The 21,412-nt window shown below is 42.4% G+C and overlaps 2 protein-coding genes across 14 annotated transcripts in view; one reads left to right on the top strand and one right to left on the bottom strand.

Moving 5' to 3' along the window:
- The window catches only part of LOC117351126, a 690,625-nt gene that overhangs the window by 245,837 nt on the left and 423,376 nt on the right, over nt 1–21,412 (bottom strand). The window lies entirely within an intron of this gene.
- Nucleotides 1–21,412, top strand: part of CFAP20DC (CFAP20 domain containing) — a 153,794-nt gene that overhangs the window by 25,174 nt on the left and 107,208 nt on the right. For both annotated transcript variants that reach the window (XM_033925976.1, XM_033925975.1), the window contains exon 4: nt 11,387–11,459. In XM_033925976.1, the coding sequence (XP_033781867.1) occupies nt 11,387–11,459 (73 nt within the window). The remainder of the gene's footprint in view (nt 1–11,386; nt 11,460–21,412) is intronic.

The following is a 21,412-nucleotide window of genomic DNA, read 5'->3' as shown; positions in this document are numbered from 1 at the left end:
CAAATATGGTTGCCATTCAATTATAACCCTTATTAACACATCTACTCATTGACCATATAAAAGATCTCCAAAAACTATATTCCCATAACCTTCTAAACTCACATGATTTTCCATAAGAATATGATTCACTTCACAGAACAAAAATTCTCATTGAAAAGCCATGTTTCCATGAAACAGATCTAACATAGGAGTCTAAGAATTTCCAAGGTGAGTTGCATAGTGTCATGTTCATGGATAGTCGAGCAATATTTTTCTTCTCATAAGCATATGATTCAAATTTATGATACATGCACAAAGATTTCCACCAAAAAGTATAATCCAATGATGAAGAGGATTTCCAATTCTTCAATATATGCATAAGGGCAGTCACAAACATAGTGTCAATAAGTTTAGGAGGACAATTCGAAAGAATAAAGCAGGGGTGCTGAGATCTGAGAATTATAATATCCAAAGAAAGTTCATCCGAACAATTAGTAACATGCTTTATAGTGTCCCAAATGCGAGACCAGAAGGAGCGAACTGGAGTGCAGTGGAAGAGCATATGATCAAGGGTTCCGGCCTCCTTCATACAATTCCAGCATATAGAGTTTTGTTTAAGGTTGGCTTTCCACATCCGAAAAGGAGTCCATACCGCATTCCACATGACGAAGAACATTGACTGTGAAACTCTGGAAGATAAGAGAGGACGATTTGTCGAGGACCAAAAAAGATCCCAGTCAACATCAGTAAGAGGGGTTGTTAGTATGGATCATTGATTCCAGTGTTCATGGAATGAGGAGAAAAGATAAAGGAGTTGTCCCTTAGTATGCTGTAAAATAAAGAGATTGCTTTGCCCTTCGATATAGCCAGTAAAGACCAATGGCGTATAGTGTGAATGGATAACTCAAAGTCAAATCGTAGGGACTGAGAGGATATTGCTTCAGTGAGGGAAAGCCATTGAGAAAATGTGGAAGGAGGTAATGAGTATGTAGAGCAGAGTGTGTTGAAAGGCACAATAGAGGTCTGAGTAGTTATTTGATGAGGAAACCATAGCCCAGCCTGCTGCCATCTTTTCCATGAAAGTGACTTTCCGTTGTGTTGGAGTTTGGGGTTGTTCCAAATAGACACAAATGGGCTATCTTTGATTGAAATTTCTGCTATCGCATCTAATAGATGAAGGGCATGCTGCGTCGCACTCAACAGAGAGTATCTTCTCAAATGTCTAGGGATTGGAATTGTTGCCATACAAGAGACATGTAGTGGTGTACATATAAATCGTTCCATCTCGAACCAAGCTGGAGGGTCCTGGGAACAGGGGTCCGTGATCCAATAAGCTCCATATTTGGCCAATGATGCAATATAGTAAAAGTAGAAATCTGGTAAATTTAAACCGCCATGAACTTTGGAGGCTTTCAATTTGGTAAGAGCAATTCGAGGCTTTTTCTTATTCCAAACAAATTCAGAAATTTTTTTATCCAGCCACTGAAAAAATGTTTTCTTACATAAAGATGGGAGCATTGAGAGGATATAGTTTATTTGGGGGGCAAGAGTCATTTTGATGGAAGCAATCCTGCCCCACCAAGATAAATATAGTGGAGACCAACGAGATATAGTGTTCAGGACTACGTTTTTGATTTTAGACAGGTTAAGATCTTGAGCGTGAATTGGATCTTTATGTATCAAGACACCTAGGTATTTCACAGCCCCACGCGACCATGGGAAAGAAAATTGAGTGAGGTCTGAGGGAGAAATATGATCATTAAGGGGGAAAATCTCCGATTTTTCCCAATTAACTGAGTATCCAGAGAGCAAGGAATATCGAGAGACGATGTTAACGAGAGCTGGAAGGGAATTAGTAGGATCTCGGATAAAGAGAAGAACATCATCAGCATATGCCGCTAATTTAATCTGTCGAGAGGAAGTGGAAATGCCTTTAATTGAGGGACATTGACGAATGGCCGAAAGGAGAGGTTCTAGAGCTAGGTTGAATAATAAAGGGGAGAGTGGACAGCCTTGGCGAGTGCCTCTGTGAAGTGAAAATTTGTTGGAAAGGGAATTGTTGATCAAGATTCGAGCTGTGGGTTGTTTGTACAGGGTTTCAACCCATTTTATAAAGAACGAACCAAAATTATACCATTTCAGGATTCGGAAAAGAAAGAGCCATTCGACGCGATCGAAGGCCTTTTCAGCATCAACAGCCAGGCCGATTACAGGATCTGAAAGAGTTTTAGCATGGGCATTAACATGATGGAAGAGGCGTAAGTTATCACCTATGTATCTGTGTTTAATAAATCCTACTTGATCTTTGTGAATTAGAGAGGGGATCACTCTATTGAGTCTCAGAGAAAGAAGTTTTGCCATAATTTTATAATCTAGATTAAGAAGAGAAATGGGGCGGAAATTTTTAACCAAGGTGGGATCTCTGTCAGGTTTAGGAATAACTACAATAGTAGCCTCAGTAAAATTAAATTGTTTATCTGGAGTAGAATGTAGAAATTCATAATAAGTATGAAGATGAGGGGCCAAAAGAGTTCGAAATTGTTTGAAAAACTCATTAGTGAAGCCATCTGGACCCGGTGCTTTACTATTGGGCAGGGAAGTAATTGCAGCTTCTATTTCAGATATAGTGATAGGGGAATCAAGTTCCATTTTTACAGAATCTGATAAGGATGAGGGAATCAAGGGAGCAAGAAAAGAGTCTATCTCAAAGTCAGAGGCTGAGTGTTCGGATTTATATAAGGAGGTATAGAATTGTTCAAATTGAGAAGAAATCAGGGACCTAGTCTTAACCATCTGTCCTGACGGGTCTTGAACAGCTGCGATGTGCAAACGTTTAGATTTAGTTTTAAGGTATCTAGCCAAAGGACGGCCCATGAGGTTGTCACCCATGTAGTGACCAGAGGATGAAATAAAAATATCCCTCCTGGCTGTGCACGAAACCAAAGTATTATATTCGTATTTAAGATTTTGTATACGTTGATGTATGGACGGGTCATACAAATGAGCAGACATGTGTTGTAATTCTAACATTTTGATAGAAGATTCTAATTCTTTCTCTTTTTGTATGGATTGTTTATTTTTCCAGGAGGCGAGCTTAATTAATTCACCTCTAATGGTAGCTTTGTAAGCCTCCCAAACAATGGAAGGGCAAACTGCAGGGTCATTGGAATTAAATTCAAAGAATTCAGTGGTGAAGGATCTTATTTTTTCAGCTATTTCAGTATCTAAGAGTAAAGTATTATTCAGTCTCCAAGATGGAGATTCTTTACGAGGCTCAGAGAGAAGTAGATGCAGAGAAATAGCCGCATGATCCGTAAGAGAGATCGGATGAATAATGGTGTTTGTAAGGTCATGAGTTAGGGAAGAGGATAAAAGAAAGAAGTCTATTCTGGTGTATGTATTGTGTGGTGGTGAAAAGTGAGAGTACTCCCTACCCTTTGGATTAAATAACCGCCAGGGATCGACTAGTGACTCCTGTCCTTCTCTCTTTCTCTTTCTCTCCTTCTCTTTCTTTTATCTTTTCTCTCCTTCTTTCTTTCTTTCTGTTTTCTTATAAACAGTCCAAGTACTTTGGATCTCTTAGAAGGTTTCAAACCCAATTACAATTGATTGTAGTTACTGCTGTGTTACACTAAGTGTTATTAGTTTCGAGATCCCGGTGTCGTACATGTATCTGAATGCATTTTTGGACTGTATCTTTTCATAAAGCTTAATAAAAATATTGAACTGAAAAGCCATGTTTCCAACAACTTATAAAAGCCCAAATAACTTTTCATAGATTGCAATTCAGTTGGCAACATATTCCACAAGCTATACCCCGCATAACAAAATGCTCTTTTTCAAGTTACAGTCAATCTCACTTTATCCAATGATGGCATTTAGGTCAAGTGCATTTGAGATGAAAACAAAAGACATGTTGGAGCATATATACTCAATTTATCTGGAAATATGTTGTCTTCCTTCTTCCCTCCTCTATGACTAAAGTTGTAAATATCTTCATTTGCTATATGTTAGGTTCAGAGGAAATGTGAAGGAGATGTTGAATGCTTGGGGTGACCTACTGGTATGAGTGGTTGAAGCTGGTGCTGTGGTGTAGTTTGGACATATTTGGGACAAGGATTGAGAGGTTGGCTAAAAGACATGGGATAGTATTTGCTCTTGGTTTAATTACAGAATTGTATGCTTACCTACCCAAATGGTAGAGAATCAGAAAGAAAGACAACTGGGTGGGCTGATTATCTACTATGGCTTCTCTTGGTGCAAATAAAGTATACTGTATGGGCCAAATTCCATAAACAGCGTCCCAATTGTAGACGGCGATAGCCATCCTACTGCTGTCTAACCTGCTGTCAAACAGGACACATGTTTTCTAAAAAAAAACAATCCATGGCAGGCCGCCTACATTGTAGGTGTCTGTCACGGGTGAATGGAAGTGTCTAGGGACACTTAAAGTCACCCATAGCTGGGCGTGGACGTGGCAAGCTTAAGTGGCCCTAGGCATCTCCTTTTCGGGGAGGGACCATAATAGCAGTCATTGTGGGAGGATGGCCCCTAATCAAAGAACAAAAGGAAAACTGGCAGGAGGGATGACCACTCCTTCCTGCTGGCACTCCCTGAACCCATGACCCACCGAACCCCCCTCCTATGGGAGGGGCCTTAGGTGCCTGAGCCAATCAGAGCATTTTGCTGGCCTACATTTTATATACATTCATGCATCTAGGCGCAGGCATTTACACCAGCTATAGGGTTGATGTTAAAGTAGTTGTGCCTAGATATATACACATTCTCTGCCACTTGCATGTGTCATCAAAGCATGGTATGTACTTTTATGCTATCTGGTATTCAAGAAGTCATCTATACATATAAATGGCCACCTGTGTACCATGACTAATATAAAAGTACACCTAAATATATAAATGAATACTTATACAAAATAAGGGCCCCTTTCACAAAGCTGCAATAGCGATACTGCCGCGGTAAATGCACCGAAGCCCATAGGAATTGAATGAGCTTTGGTGCATTAAACGCAGCAGCATCGCTACTACGGCTTTGTAAAAGGGGCCCTAAATGAATCATTCAATTACCATAATGCTTAAAAAAATAATAAATAGGCGAGTAGATAAATTAATCTAAATAACAGGTCTCAAAACATGTATCTACCAAACAGTATTAGATCACCAAAAAAAACCCCAAATACCAAACAGTATAACAAAAAATAGCAATACATGCATAGAAAATATAAAAATGTTAATATCAAAGAAACATTAAAATAAAAATCCATGTGGGATAAAAACAATGAATGATAAAAAGAATGTATACTATTCTTATGACTGAAAATAAAACATCTCTTAAGAAAGATATGCACGAATACCACAGACAGGTGTCTTAAAGATCATTTAAGAAACTTCGGACAAGAGGATGGACCAACAATGAATTTCAAAGGCTTTTCTAATGAAACTGGCTGAGTGGCTGATCCAGCATAATTATATTTTGTATCAGGATGAATACAAGGGTTCATGAAATGAAGAAGATAATTTGTATGGTGAAAGTATTTATAAGAATATTTAAGAAAGCTGATTTGAAAGTCATTATAGTAAAGACCAATGATGACCAGACACATAAAACTGAAAGATCATGAGAGCTTTACCAAGTCTTATGTGGTGTCGTTGAGTTCTGCGAGTTAGAAAAATTTGAATGTAAGACTGAAAAAGCTAAAAGCGTTTCTGAAAATATCCAGAGATCTTTTGGAATGTGTTTGACTCATTAACTCCTCCTTTTATTTATTTATTTATTTAGATTTTTATTCCGTCCTCCCAGTAGCTCAGAACGGTCTACAAGTGAACATACACAATGGAGAGTAATTAGACATATAAGAAGTACAATAGGTTTAAATGTTTGGACATACAAGACTGTGTAGTAATTTAAATACAGGGAGTATACAGCAAATTAAGAGTAGAGTTTAAGTATAAGTAGTTTAGTTTAAGTACAAGTTATTTGAGTTTAGATACAATTTGTCAGAGTATAGACTAAGAGAGGACTATACTGAAATTTAGGGAGAAGAAAGACAGGGGAGAGAGGAGAGAAGTGGGGCTTAAGGCGGGGAGTAGACTGAGGGTGATCTTTAGTTGAAGAGGAGGGTCTTTACCATTTTACGGAATGTTAATAATGAGTTCTGTTGTCTGAGTTGATGGATTTTAGTGTTGGCTGAAGCAGTAACAGCTCCAATGCTCATGAGCTGTTACCGCTGTGGCCGGCGCTAAAAAAACACGCTATGGTTTTGTAAAAGGGGGAGGGAGGGGGATAAATTAACAGCATGTCTTCTTTCTTTACAATCTTAGCTGTTACAATTTTAAGTTTAGCACTACAGAAGGTGAAAGGCCCAATTTTTGAAACAAGGCCTTTCATACTCTATAAATCAAATCTAAACTAGCTTATCTATCCTTAATTTATTTTACCTTGTACTGCTGATCTGTAGATTTATAAATTATACTAGTCTTTAAGCCCGTTAACATTAACGGGTGCTAGAATAGATGTCTGTCTGTCTTTCTTTCTTTCTCTCTCTCTCTACCTCCTGCTGTATTTCTCTCTCCCTGACACCCTTTCTCTGTCTGTCTTTCTGTCCCTCTTCCTGCCCCTGTGTCTTTCTTCCTTTCTTTCTTTCTGTCTCCCTCCCTCCCGCTGTCTGTCTGTCTTTATTTCTATCTGTCTCTCTCCCTACTCCATATGTAACATTCCCTCCCCCTTCATTTCCCTGTGCAGCAGCATTTCCCTCCCCCAACCTCACTTCCCTGTGCAGCAACAGCATTTCCCTCTCCATCCACTTCTCTGAGCAGCAGCAGCAGCAGCGGTATTTACCTTCCCCTACAGATCCCTGTGCAGCAGCATTTCCCCCAAACCCTCCCCCCTTTGCTTCCCACGGTCTGGCCTACCATCGCACTCACTGTGGTTAAGGAGATCGAGAGGGCACAGCAGGAAAAACGGCAGTACCGGAAGAAGTTTATTTTTAAGTTTAAAGTTTCCGCCGCGGTTCCTCTCAAGATCGCTGCCTGCGTCGGAAGCCTTCTCCGCCTGGGAGGGGAGGGAGAGAGAGAGAGAGCTAGCTTCGCGCGCATGCGCACTCCTACCTGCAATGCCCTACATCTCACGGAAAAAGGACGCACGCAGATGGGAGTGCGCATGCGCGAGTAGCCTTTTATTATATTATAAGATAAGATAAGTATTGCATAAGGCAATGCCTGATCAATCTTTGGATGGATGTGGTATATCTCAGTGCTTTGTAAGATTAGTTCAAAAACCAGCTATCCTCAGCATCTTCTTAATCTATGGCAAACAAATGTGTTAGTTTCTCCTTCTTGTCATTTTTCAGATCTAATGCCAATATGATTTTTTAAGCAAAACTTGTGTATCAGGTCATCAATTCGATTTATAGTCCTTTACAGTCTTGTAAGCATTCTCATAGCATATGTTCATTAATCATAATCTCTAGGTCTTCATTTTATTTCCTCAGTCTAATGCAATCTTGAGTCAAAGCCCGCAAACTTCTCATTTATTGCATCATTGATATTTGTACTGCATTCAACCTTATCTTAATATCCTTCCAACCACTCTTGGATATCTTTTAATTTGGGAGAAAGTCGGCTGTGATTTTGTCTTTGATCCTATGTAATGGCTGTTAAATGTTTATCAGAACCTGAGACACTTCCCGAGATGCATATGTAACTTGATTACATTTCTGGAACTGATGATTTGAATTTGGCCTTTTATGCCTGAAATTATATTAATCTAATATAATAAAATGGTAGACGCGCATGCGCACTAAAAAAATCGTGTTCCCTGAGCTGTCCCGTTTTTTTTAGTGCGCATGTGCGGGTTGTACGTCACCAGTCAATCGCCTCCACAGGCCGGACCGCAGCCAAACGGACCGCGGGAAGGGAAAGGGGGAGGGGAGGAGGGCTTCGAGGGAGCCAGCTGTCGGAGGAGGGCAGACGCGGGCCCAGGATCAAGTCCAGCTGTACAATCCTGTCCCTTAAGCCGCGGCGGCGGCTTTGAAAACTGCTCCCTTAGTTACCGCGGGAAGGGAAAGGGGGGGGGAGGAGGGCTTCGAGGGAGCCGGCTGTCGGAGGAGGGCAGACGCGGGCCCAGGATCAAGTCCAGCTGTACAATCCTGTCCCTTAAGCCGCCGCGGCGGCTTTGAAAACGGCTACCTTAGTTCTTTGTTCGATTTTTTTTTAAAGTTTAACGCTGCCGCCATGGCTCCTCTCACGATCCCGGCCTGTGTCAGAGAAGGCTTCCGACGCAGGCGGGATCGTGAGAGGAGCCGCGTCGGCATCTTTAAACTAAAAAAAAAACAAAAAACCAGCAAATAACTAAGGGAGCCATTTTATCTGCATGCTGCTACGAAGGAACAGGTGAAGGGGAGGGAAATGCTGATGCACAGGGAGCAGGCAGGCATGGCAGGCAAACAGGGGGAGAGGGAAAGGGGCTGCTTTGGGGGTAGGGGTGTGCTGGGGGCACACAGCAATCATGGGCAGGGGATCACAGAGCAGGCAGGCATGGCTCAACAAGGGGAGAGGGAAAGGGGACTGCTTTGAGGTGAGGGGTTTGCTGGGCCAGCAGCAATCATAGGGGGGAAACAGAAGGGGGGCACGGAGCAGGCAGGCATGGCACAAAAGGGGGCAGGGGCATTGGAAAACGGGGCTGTTTTGGGGGGAAGGGTGTGCCGGGGGCACACACCAAGAGATAGGCAGGCATGACGCAATGGAGAAATACAGGCAGGCAGGGCACAAGGCAGACACACAAACAGAAAGAATGACAGACAGACAGACAGCATCCAAGCACAGAGAGAGAAAGGAAAAAAAAACAGTCTACTCTAACACCCGTTGGACAGGGGGAGAACGAAAGAGATGCTGATGGACAGGGGGGGTGAAGAAAAAGGAACGGAGGACTAATGTTGGACAGGGGGAGAAGGAAACAGGTGCTGCTGGACAGAGGGGAGGTAAAACAAAGGGAGAAGGGCTGCTGCTGCATAAGGAGAGCAGTGAAGGGGTGGTGGTGGACACAGGGGAGGTAAAAGGAAGGGAAAATGGACAGGGGGAGCAGGCAAGGGGTGATGATGGACAGCCAAGGAAAAAGATAGGCAGAAAGAAAAAAAGCGACTAAGGAGAGAGAGAAAGAAATAAAGACAGACACACACACATATGTTCTAGCACCCGTTAATGTAACGGGCTTAAAGACTAGTAGTAAATAAGGTTATTTACTAAACCACAGTACATGTTAATCTGTTATTTACCATATCTCCCATTATTCCTGATAAGGCTATTTCGCTTTAAAAAAAATGACTTATAGATACAAAAGCCTGCAAAGTCAACGGGGAGACAAAAATACCATAGAAAGAAAATCAATTCATTTGCAATTAAAGCCTAACTTGTAGCATAGAAACCAATTGCACTTCACTTACGGTGAAAAAAAGAGCTACCGCTTCAAAGATTCTCTTCAAGAAAATGGCGACTCGGCGTCTGGTGAGGCTTAAAAGAGATGCGTCAATGGCAACCAATAAGATAATGGTAAGGGAAAACAGACCAATCCCAAACCACTGTTCTCATACATACAGGGATTTCAGAAAAAGGCGCGCCATTCAACTCTGGCATTCAAGCCACTAGGGGTGCAAGTGTTCAATCTAAAAATCCATTTTTGTTTGCGCTACCTTAAAACGTTTTAAAATACCCTCCTTTGCTTGATGGAAAAAAGATGTTCTATAATCCAACAACGCATTTCCGTGAAGGAATGGTTCAAATCCAGGCAATGCCGCACCATCGGTGCTTCAATCTTGTTGCATGTAAGGCAAGACCGATGTTCAATTATTCTGGTTTTAAAAGGTCGAGCTGTCTGCTAGACTCTTGGAGGAATAGCCTAGTAGTTAGTGCCGCAGCCTGAGAACCTGGAGAACTGGGCTCAATTCCCACTGCAATTTTTTGTGACTCTGGGCAAGTAATTTAACCCTCCATTAGCCCAGGTACAAAATAAGTCCTGCATATAATATGTAAACTGCTTTGATTGTAACCATAGAAAGACAGTATGTCAAGTTCCATCCCCTTTCCCCTTGAAGAATTGTGTTGGAAGATTGTTTCATTTTCTCTGTCATATGTTAATATCCTGTATACATAACTTATAAAATCTAAAAAAAAAAAAAGTGTCTATGAAATAGCAGGCATAAATAAATATACGTGTGGTTTTAATGGGGCGAATTTCAAAGTAAACAGAAAAATATATTTTTCTTTGACCGTTGATGTAACATATGTACGTTCTTGCTGCACAAATTAGGAAACGTTATAAAATTATCGTCTGAAACAGCAAACTCAGAATCAATACCAAATTCTCATGCAGCCAAAGGTAACACTAAATATATAAAACTAGCCCCAGGCATAACCAGCAGAAAAATAACCCTAAGTAGAGATTGATTGATTTATCCAATATTTGATGTGTGGAATGCTACTATAACAGCATGGTGGTATATAATTTAAAAAAAATGTTTAATTCAAACAAAACATAGGACAGAAGGCCATTAAATGAGGGGACTGAGTGGCACAATATATTAAACTGTTGGCTAACTAGATTTTCACAAGACTAAAATGGATAGATCTTGGATAATATTATACATTCTCCCGTATCTCAATCCTCCCCTGGCTTATGGCCTTCCCTCTGTCAGTATGTCCAGGCTTATCTCATTTTATCAGCTACCAGTTCAATTCCTTCCCACCCCTCTCTCACAACCCACTTTCTGAGACTCATCTCACTCAACCCTTAAGGGTTTTTATCCCCATCTCTCATTTCTTCCCTACAACCTCATCTCATCGCCTCTCTCTCTCTCTCTTTACCCTTACTCTATCCTCCCATCTCCATCTTTACAACTTCTGGTGATCTAGTAGTGTAGTCGGGGCAGAAATGATGTCCTGGTCGTGGCAGCCATTTTGAGAGCAGAGCCAGAATAGGCATGAGTAACTTTAGAGAGCTCCTTCCCCAACTACACCAGGGATTGTAAAATAGGCCAGGGGAATTATGAATGGAAGAGGAAAGGCACTTAGGGGGATCCAGCGGGGGAGAGAGGGAAACAAACGGGGCAAAGCACAAATTTTCAGCTTCCACCAAAAACACATAGTCATTTTCAGCCAAAATCAAAAACATGGCTGGAAATTAAAATAACCTTTTGGCTAAAACCAAAACCAGGCACCAAAAGGAGTTTTTAGGCTGACTTCTGAGCCATAACTGAAACTAAAATTCAGGGCCTATGTACTAGGGGTTTTCTTCCATTATATGCTTGTTTGAATAATTAGGAAATATTTAGGTAGACATTGCTAAAATCTTAGCTGTAAAGACTTTACAACATGTACAAATTTTCTTTTAATTCCAGTTGGACTGATCCAGCAGTTTCTTATACTTCAGGTTAATGTACCCTTGGGAAAAGATTTCTCCATTGAATTGCTGTAAGTTACACTGAACTTTCTTGCATGCTGTATTAAGTAAGTAGACGGTAAATCAATTAAACTAATACCAACAACCATTAATTGCAACTGGCAGATTTTACATTAAAATGCAATGACTTGTCAAGTCAACATGAAGTAATTAAGCTAATTTAATTGTTATTTCTGAAAGGCTAGTATATTCTAGTATTTCCCTGGGGATAAAAAACAAATTCCATCTGCTGAACAAAACAGGAAAAAAACTCTGTTTGTGGCAGGATAATTCTTTACATTAGATGGAAGATATTGTAGTACAGTACATTTGAAGTTTCTGTTCCACTTTCTAAAAGACGTAAAAATGACCTTTGTGTTTATATAACATCGAACTATCTGTTTGGTTAAAGCAGTGGTCTCAAACATGCGGCCCGGGGGCCACATGCGGCCCGCCAGGTACTATTTTGAGGCCCTCAGTATGTTTATCATAATCACAAAAGAAAAATAAAACCGTTTCTTGATCATATGCCTCTTTAGCTATAAACTACAATATTATTATTAAGACTTAGCCAAAAGGAAAGATTTATAAACTATAAAGAGTTTTACCTCATGCAAAATTGTCATTTCTTTAATAAGACATTAACTATTTTTTTCTGAGGCCCTCCAAGTACCTACAAATCCAAAATGTGGCCCTGCAAAGGGGTGGAGTTTGAGACCACTGGCTTAACTGTAACCATGACATCCTGTTTGTCTTTGGGAAGCAGAGCTGAGATTGTGATGTCATAATGCCTCATTCCACCAATAAGAGCCAGCCTCATCAGTGATGTCACAATGGCTTGATTGTCCTGTTCTCCCCTCTGCCCTCCAACCCAGCCAGCAGATTAACCGTTCCCCTTAACTCAGTGGTCTCAAACTCTTTAATAAGACATTAACTATTTTTTTCTGAGGGCCTCCAAGTACCTACAAATCCAAAATGTGGCCCTGCAAAGGCTTTGAGTTTGAGACCACTGGGTTAAAGTATTTTAGACCCATTGTGATGTCCTTGCTTTTCTACTGAAGGAATAAAGGTAAAAGCCATTGATTTTTGTTCTGTTACTCATCAGGTGTGCTCAGCATGCCCCATGCCGTGACCTTTTTGAGTCGAAGGCGCCAGCCTCCTAGCACTGTTTGTTTATAGCTCGCAGAAACAGACGATGAACTTCACCGATTCACTGAGTTGTAATCTTCTGCCTCAAGCCCAAAACAGAATGATTTCTTAGTTTTCTTGTCTGAAAACAAATATGCAGTTATCCAGGGCTTGACAGATTTTGTTGGGATTAGGAGCCAGCAGTTGAAACCTTTCTCAACCGCACCTCGTCCCATTGCCATTTTCGCCACTGAAGTGAGGAGCTTTGGGGACCGACGTGTGGTAATCTCTTCTAAGGTCTATACCAGCCTTTTCAGGGTCTCATTTACGGTTCATAGACAAAATCGCGCGAGACAACGGCGTGCAGACAACTGAGCGCAAGGTTGACGGCGCGCCGAAGAAAAGCACTATTTTAAAGGGTTCTGACGGGGGGTGTTGGTGGGGAACCCCCCTATTTTACTTAACAGACATCGCGGTGGCGGGGGGGGGTTTGGGGGATTGTAACCCCCCTCATTATACTTGAAACCAAACTTTTTGCCTGTTTTTTAGGGAAAAAGTTCAGTTTTAAGTATAATGTGGGGGGTTACAACCCCCCACAATGGCAGCGCAATGTCTGTTAAGTAAAGTGGGGGGTTCCCCCCCACCCCCCCCGTCAGAGCCCTTTAAAAGAGTGCTTTTCTTCGGCGCGCCGTCAACCTTGCGCTCAGTTGTCTGCGCGCCGTTGTCTCGCGCGATTTAGTCCCGTCACCCTCATTTACTAAGGCTGTTTACCTAGAATTAAAGACCACTCTGTTCAAAAAAATTTATTTCATAGCTAGACTTCCTCCCCCCCCTCTCAAAGCTACCGCTCACCATACTGAATCCACTTTTTCCCCGTTAACGGTATTTTGTATTCCGTATTCTCTGACTCTTCAATGTCTTCTTCACCATTTGTATTCTGTTATTCGCTGGCTTTCCAACCATTTCAATGTAATATGTTAAAATTATATTGTAATCTATATATATCATTCTTCTTGCCAATATGCACCATTGTAATCTCTGATCGCTCTGTGACATCTTCTCTATCTGTATGTTTTAATTCGCTGACTGTACAGCTATTCTTCTCTGTGAACCGCCTAGAAGTCGCAAGATTAAGGCGATATAGAAAAATAAAGTTATTATTATTATTAGTCCTTGTCGAAGAAAAAAGAAAACGTACTAAATAAACTCTTAATCAGGTGTCTCAAGGTCTCTCCTTGAGGGCCCCAATCCAGTTGGGTTTTCAGGATTTCCCCAATGAATATGCATGAGATCTATGTTCATGCACTGCTTTCAATGCATATTCATTGGGGAAATCCTGAAAACCCGACTGGATTGCGGCCCTCAAGGAGGGACTTTGAGATCCCTGCTCTCCCCAGCCTTTATCCCAGCAAGTCAGTTAGCTGCCACCCCTAACTACATCCCAAGAAGACAGTCAGCCCCTGTCACCAGTCCTCAGATCTACTACCTACATAGTAACATAGTAGATGACGGCAGATAAAGACCCGAATGGTCCGTCCAGTCGGCCCAACCTGATTCAATTTAAATTATTTTAATTTTTTTCTTCTTAGCTATTTCCTGGCAAGAATCCAAAGCTCTACCCGGTACTGTGCTTGGGTTACAACTGCCAAAATCTCTGTCAAAACCTACTCTGCCGTCCATAGTTTCTACCAGCTGTAAGAAATTCCTGTTCTGTGTATCATGCAGCTCTGGGACTGAACCATTTGTTGTAGGAACTCTCACACTGGTCTCCTGAAACTTTAAACTATTGCAAGGGTTCCTGCACCCTGCAGCTCAGACTTACACAGAGCCAGTATGGCGTAGAAGTTTATTGATATAATAAAATTCTAAATATATTTAGGGCCCTCTTTACTAGTCATTTTTCCCCATAGACACAAATAGAAGAAAATCTTTAATACAGAGGGAATTCTAATTAAAGTCTTTGGTCTTCCATGACTCTGAGGCCATTCATGATAAGAGTATAAATTTGTAGTCCTTGAAGTTTGTACTTTTATCATGAAATGAAAGGGTCCAACACAACTATGATTATCAGAAGCCTTTTTCCTTCCCATCCCAGTATTACCACAAATCATGAATTCCATCCTCTCCCCAACCAGTCTTCAATTTTCTCCTATCCATCACTGATAATAAAAGACAATGCAATTAAAGAGTAACAAAGCCTCAAGTCCAAATACTTGAAGGAACTGTATCACTACACAATTCAAGGTGCTAGACTCTAGCTCTTAGTGGCAGAGGAGAAAGAAACAGCCAGAAGAGCCACCAGTCGGTCTCCTTCTCTAATTATTGACTCTGACAGCAAGCAGATGAGGGATGAGAGATGGAGGAAGGTTGGATGAGAGTAGAAATTTCTCAAGGGAGTATGAAAGGGGATTGGTGGGGAAAGGTTTGTGAAAAGTTGCTCAACTGGTAAAAGAATGGTTTGAGAAGGGATCAACTGGAAAAGAGCAAGAAAGGAGATTACTTGGGAGTTGAGGGGGTGAGAAAGATGTATGAGTGAATCAGCCTAGTTAGTTAGGGTTTTATGCATATGTTTGTGTGTGAGAGAGAGAGGGATCAGCAACAGGAAGGAGGAAAAGGGAGGGGAGAGCTATAGGCCAAATGAATTTCTGCGTAATTCAGCTATGGCACTGAAACTGACCCGAAATATATGTTTAGACTTGTTTCCATCAAAACTACCTAAGCTTTTTCAGCTTGAACCAAAACTATGCCATAGCCAGTAGCATTCCCTTCCTTCTCCTCCCCAAACAAATACAACTCCTATCCCAGAACCACAAACCGGCTGCATCCCATCTCCTGAACCCACTCCCCCAGTGGCAGCCTACCATGTTGTTATTGCTTGATGTTGCAGCTGCCATTTTAAAATTGGAACTGGCATGAGCAGGAGTGACTGAAGATTGCTACTTCGCATGCCGATTCTAATCTCAATATGGTTGCCATAATCTCCACTGGCAGTCCCATCATACTACCGCTGGAAGTCCTGGTAGTTATTTTGACATTGGAGCAGGCATGGGCAGCAGCAAGAGGGGATTCCCCCTGCATCCACTAGCCAACAACAACATGACCCAAGAGGGGGCTGCCACTAGGGGGTGGGTTCAGGAGAGGGCTGCCAATGGTGGATGAGTCTGAGAAGGGGGTTCTTTGCTGTCAGGTGGGGGAAAGGGAGTGGAGGCCAATTTCATTCTCATCTTAGGTTTCTGCCAAAACCAAGTAGTCAGTTTCAGTTGCAGATTTGGTTTCGGTAGAAATGAAAGATCCTGGTTTTGGTTGGGCTCTAGTGAGAGGTAAGGGCACATAAGGCCAGGGAGAATGAGAGGTGAGAGGACACATGTTTGAATGAGTAAAATGATGTAAGACTAATGAGTGAGAAGCAAAGGCATATGAGATTGAGGAGGGTGGTGGGTGAGGTTTACCTATGTAGTAATGGATGTATATGATATTTGTTTTGAATACTGTTGTATTTAAGTGGATTGTATATATTTATTATTGTTATATACCTTGAGAAGGATATGCTCTCTGGATCAGTGAGCAATAAACTATAACAAAAAAATTGTGAAATAATTCTATGTAAGTCTTTCTGGTGAAACCTTGTTTGGTATACTGTCTGCAGTTCTGGAGACCATACCTTCAAAAAGATGTGAAATGGCCTAGAGGACAGAAACTACAGTGGTCGGTTATCTTTGTTAAAAGCATATGGGGACAAACTTAAAGATCTAAATATGTATCCTTTAGTATAATGGCAGGATAGGGGAGACAGCATAAAAAAATTCAATTCCTGAAAGGCATAAATATCTATCAATTAAAAGGAAGTTTTGGAATGAGGGATCATAAGATGAGGTTGAAAGAGGATAGACTGAGGAATAATCAAAGGAAATATTTTTTATGTAAATGATGGGTGAATTGTAGAACGGAGGTGGTAGAGATGAATTCAAGAAAGTATGGGACAAATACTCAGTGAATCAAAAACACATATACAGGCAAGTGTACAAGAAAATCAATACCAAAAGTGAAATGACTCTCAGAAATTTGCGATGTCTAGATCAGAGGAACTCTTAAACTGAAAAACATTTCCAATCTTTAAAACCTGATAATTATTAATGAGTTCTCTTTGAATCTTTGAATGATATACTCTAAAAAATTCTTAATCTCTAGCTACTTGGTCCTCTCTTCATACTTTTACTCGGTTATACCGAGTGGATGTGGCAACCATGTTATGATGCCATGCTCGGGACCACAGTTTTGAGGGCAGACTTTTCTGTCCTCCCTAGTTACGGTTGCTTTGGTACATCACCTAGCATATGGAATCTAGAAGGCACGTAACAGAATGGAAGATTAGGATTACCGTATTTTCACGTAGATAACGCGCACCCGTGTAAAACGTGCACACGGGTATAGCGTGCGGGAAACCGAAATATATGTAAAAAAAATTTTGTATACCACGCACACCCGTATACCGCGCATGCTGCCTGACTCTCCTTTCGCCCGCCCTGACTCTCCTCTGGAGTCCCCGACTCTCCTCTCCCCCTTGAAGTCCTGTCCCCACCCTGAAAGCCTGATGCCCACCCGAAGTCCGATTCACCCCCCCCCCCCCCGCAGGACCGCTCGCACGCACCCGCACCCCCACCTCGAAGGACCGCTCGCACGCACTCCCACCCGCACCCCCACCCTGAAGGACCGCTCGCACCCCCACAGCCTCCCGACCCCCCCTCCATCATGTAGAAGCTCCTACCGGTGTCCTGCTGCTTCCTCTTGGCGATCCCGGCCCTTCTGTGAGCCCTGCGCCTGCGCTGCTTCCTCTTCCTGCGGTCCCGCCCTTTCTCTGACGTCAAGCCCTCTTGCACCGCCGACTCCCCGACACGATCGGGGCAAGAGGGAGCTCAAGCCCTCTTGCCCCAGCCAACCGCGGCACCCCCGACACAATCGGGGCAAGAGGGAGCCCAAGCCCTCTTGCCCCGCCGACTCCCCAACTCCCTGACAATATCGGGCCAGGAGGGAGCCCAAGCCCTCCTGGCTCTGGCGACCCCCCCCCCCCGCTAGTTGTTCAGGCCAGGAGAGAGCCCAAATCCTCCTGGCCTTGGCGACCCCCCCCCCCCGCTAGTTGTTTGGGCCAGGAAGGAGCCCAAACCCTCCTGGCCACGGCGACCCACTACCCCCACCCCGCACTACATTACGGGCAGGAGGGATCCCAGGCCCTCCTGCCCTCAACGCAAACCCCCCTCCCCCCAACAACCGCCCCCCCCCAAGAACCTCCGACCGCCCCCCCAGCCGACCCACGACCCCCCTGGCCGACCCTCACGACACCCCCACCCCCCTTCCCTGTACCTTTGTGTAGTTGGCCGGACAGACGGGAGCCAAACCCGCCTGTCCGGCAGGCAGCCAACGACGGAATGAGGCCGGATTGGCCCATCCGTCCCAAAGCTCCGCCTACTGGTGGGGCCTAAGGCGCCTGGGCCAATCAGAATAGGCCCGGGAGCCTTAGGTCCCTCCTGGGGGCGGGGCCTTGGGCACATGGTCGGGTTGGGCCCATGTGCCTCAGGCCCCGCCCCCAGGAGGGACCTAAGACTCCCGGGCCTATTCTGAATCTATCCCCTTTCAACTTTAGAGAGTGCCCTCTCACTTAGACGTTTTGACTAGGAAGACATCCAAATGCTGGTTTGTGCTGTCTTTTGGACATCTATCTTTTTTGAAAATGAGCCCCTTTGAATCAACAATAATTATATTATTTGTAACAAAACAGAGCCCATTTTCACCAATACATAAAGGTCAGCATTCAGATTTAGTATATGAAATCATCTAAAGAGAAGTAAAAGATTAATTTTTGTCTTAAGAAATGTGCGAGTAATATCAATGAGGAGAACCTCCAGTTAACAAAATCAAATATTACAGGTTCACTTTAGAACTTGAAATACACATTAACAGATGAGTTTATATTATTTGGGGAAAAAAAGGCAAATCTATTCTGAGCAAATGACTCTCGGCTCTGGAGTTGCTACTATCATTTACTGACATTCTGCAAAAATAGTCAATGGAAGATGAAGTTATAAAATAGAATTTAAAATTGAACTGAAAAGCAATTTTGCTTTTAAATCATTTTCAAATGTAGATGTTAAGTGTGAAATGAATGCAGTTAATGGCCATAGCTGAGAGAGTTATGCACCTGCTGATTACTGAAAAATTATTATAAATGAGGTTGATTTTCTCTTTGACTACCTCATTTTTTCTCAACATGCTCTCATTACTTTTCAATCATGTGTCTGACCCGTAGATATGAATGCTCATGTGTAGGCTTAATAAAAATATATTAACTCTTCTATAACTACTTCTATGTTTCTGAGAAACGAAACGAAAGTAGACATCGGTGGCTCTGCTAGGTCTGAGATAAGGTAATCAATTTTCCACGGGTGGAAAGATATTTTTGCACCAGGGGGTCTATGATTTCTCCTCATCACCCCAAAACAAGTGTTCACACTTCCCTGCTTTCTTTCTCAGTTCCCTTGAGGCAGTGTCAGCTAAGCCATGGAGTTCAGCTCCTAATCCCGGTCTCTCTTATGTTCAGCAATGATATTCTCGACCCCAAGTTGTTCTTGATCCTGCTTTGTTTCTTACTTCACTGCCTGCTTGTGCTTAGGGCTTGAGTTACATTTTTCCTCATTGCCTGCTGTTGCCTTGGACTTGCTTCTCCTCTTCCTGCCTCCAGTCTTCTGTCTTTGATCCTTACCAAGCCAAGCTCCAGTAGCCAATGACACTCTGAGACTGCATGAAGGACAAGGTAGCTGTGCTTCTCTATAGGATAATAACTCACAGGGAGGCATTACACAAGAAAGGAATAGGAACTGTGCACCTGTCCCATTTACACCAACAAAGAAAAGCAACCAAACCCTACGAGAGTAAAGCAGTCCAAAAAAGTAGGGATAGATGAATGGTTTTCCATAAAACGGCCAACTTTATTGAATAGCCTTTTTCCCGTGTAGAATGCCGTCAGACTAAAGTAGCTCCTGATACTGCAAGCATAAAGGTATGTTCTTGTTTCTATTTATTAGATCGTATACTCTCAATTTATGCCAAACAGTTTCACATTAATCACAAGATTATGACTCCTAATGCAGGAAACTTGGCCCTGTGTTGGGTCATATCTCTATATGGTGAACACTGAGAGCATTTTATATTGGCTATTTAATAAAGTTGGACTTTGAACCTTTTCTGACCCTTTTTTTTGGAAGACCATGCATCGATCCCTTCATTTTTTTAACTCCTATCCCATTTACTCCATCTTTGTTGTGTCACTGCTGTCACTAACTAATATAAACTGAGATTTTATTTTTCAAACTTTATTCTTTCTTAATTTTAAAGATAAGCAATAATAGAACCAGCATAGGCAAGGCTTTGAATACTTGAAACAGATATGGAAATAATCCCTACTCCCCTACCCCCTTTCCCACAGAAAATGAGTAATAATAGATACCAAGACATTGACATTTTATCAGAGAACTGCCTAGAAGCTGTAAACCAGCAAACACTGGCTGAGTTACTGATCAAATTATACAAGGTCTGTGCTTCTTTTGGATATTTTTATTTTTTAGAAATGGGGCCCAATATTTCTCAAACTTGCCCAACCCACCTCAATGGATTGCAATTAGTTTCCTGAGGAAAAAATAAAGATAGATATATTAAATCCAGAGCCTTATGAAAATCTAGAAGATCTGGAGCTGCAGACAACTTTCAGACTTTGGACACCTCACACTTGAGCCACTGCTATACAAAAGAATAATAGGCAAGTAGATTTTGCCATGAGCCCTGCTGGCATAAGAACATAAGAATAGCCTTATTGGGTCAGACCAATAAGGCTCCATCTAGCACAGCATCCTGTCTTCACAGGTTGACAAGTCAATGAAGCCGTCCGCGCAATGCGCAGCGGCGGCGAAAAGGGCGAACAGAATGCTAGGAATGAATAAGAAGGGGATCACAAACAGATCGGAGAAGGTTATCATGCCGCTGTACCGGGCCATGGTATGTCCCCACCTGGAATACTGCATCTAACACTAGTCGACATACATGAAAAAGACATAGTACTACTTGAAAGGGTCCAGAGAAGAGCGACTAAAATGGTTAAAGGGCTGGAGGAGTTGCCGAACAGTGAGAGATTAGAGAAACTGGGCCTCTTCTCCCTTGAAAAGAGAAGACTGAGAGGGGACATGATCGAAACATTCAAGATAATGAGGGGAATAGACTTAGTAGATAAAGACAGGTTGTTCACCCTCTCTAAGGTAGAGAGAACGAGAGGGCACTCTCTAAAGTTAAAAGGGGATAGATTCTGTACAAACGTAAGGAAGTTCTTCTGCACCCAGAATGGTAGAAAACTGAAACGCTGGTCTTCAAGATCTACTGGCAGGCCAGGTTTTCAGGATATCCACAATGAATATGCATGAGAGAGATTTGCCTGCACTGCCTTCTTTGGTATGCAAATCTCTCTCATGCATTTTCATTGTGGATATCCTGAAAATCTGGTCTGCCAGTAGATCTCGAGGACCGGACTTGGCCAGCCCTGCCCTTGTGGAAAGGAGGGACAGGGAAGATATGATTCAGACATTCAAATATTTGAAAGATATTAACATAGAACAAAATCTATTCCAGAGAAAGGAAAATGGTAAAACCAGAGGGCATAATTTGAGGTTGAGGGGTGGTAGACTCAAGAGTAATGTTAGGAAATTCTTCTTTACGGAGAGGGTGGTTGATGCATGGAATGCGCTCCTGAGGGAGGTGGTGGAGAAGAAAACGGTAACAGAGTTCAAACAAGGGTGGGATGAACACAGAGGATCTCTAA

The sequence above is a fragment of the Geotrypetes seraphini genome, chromosome 17 (assembly GCF_902459505.1).
Source record: "Geotrypetes seraphini chromosome 17, aGeoSer1.1, whole genome shotgun sequence".
NCBI classification, from domain to species: Eukaryota; Metazoa; Chordata; class Amphibia; order Gymnophiona; family Dermophiidae; genus Geotrypetes; species Geotrypetes seraphini.
The sequence above is the reverse complement of the archived record's forward strand: the minus strand, read 5'-3'. Positions and strand labels throughout refer to the sequence as shown.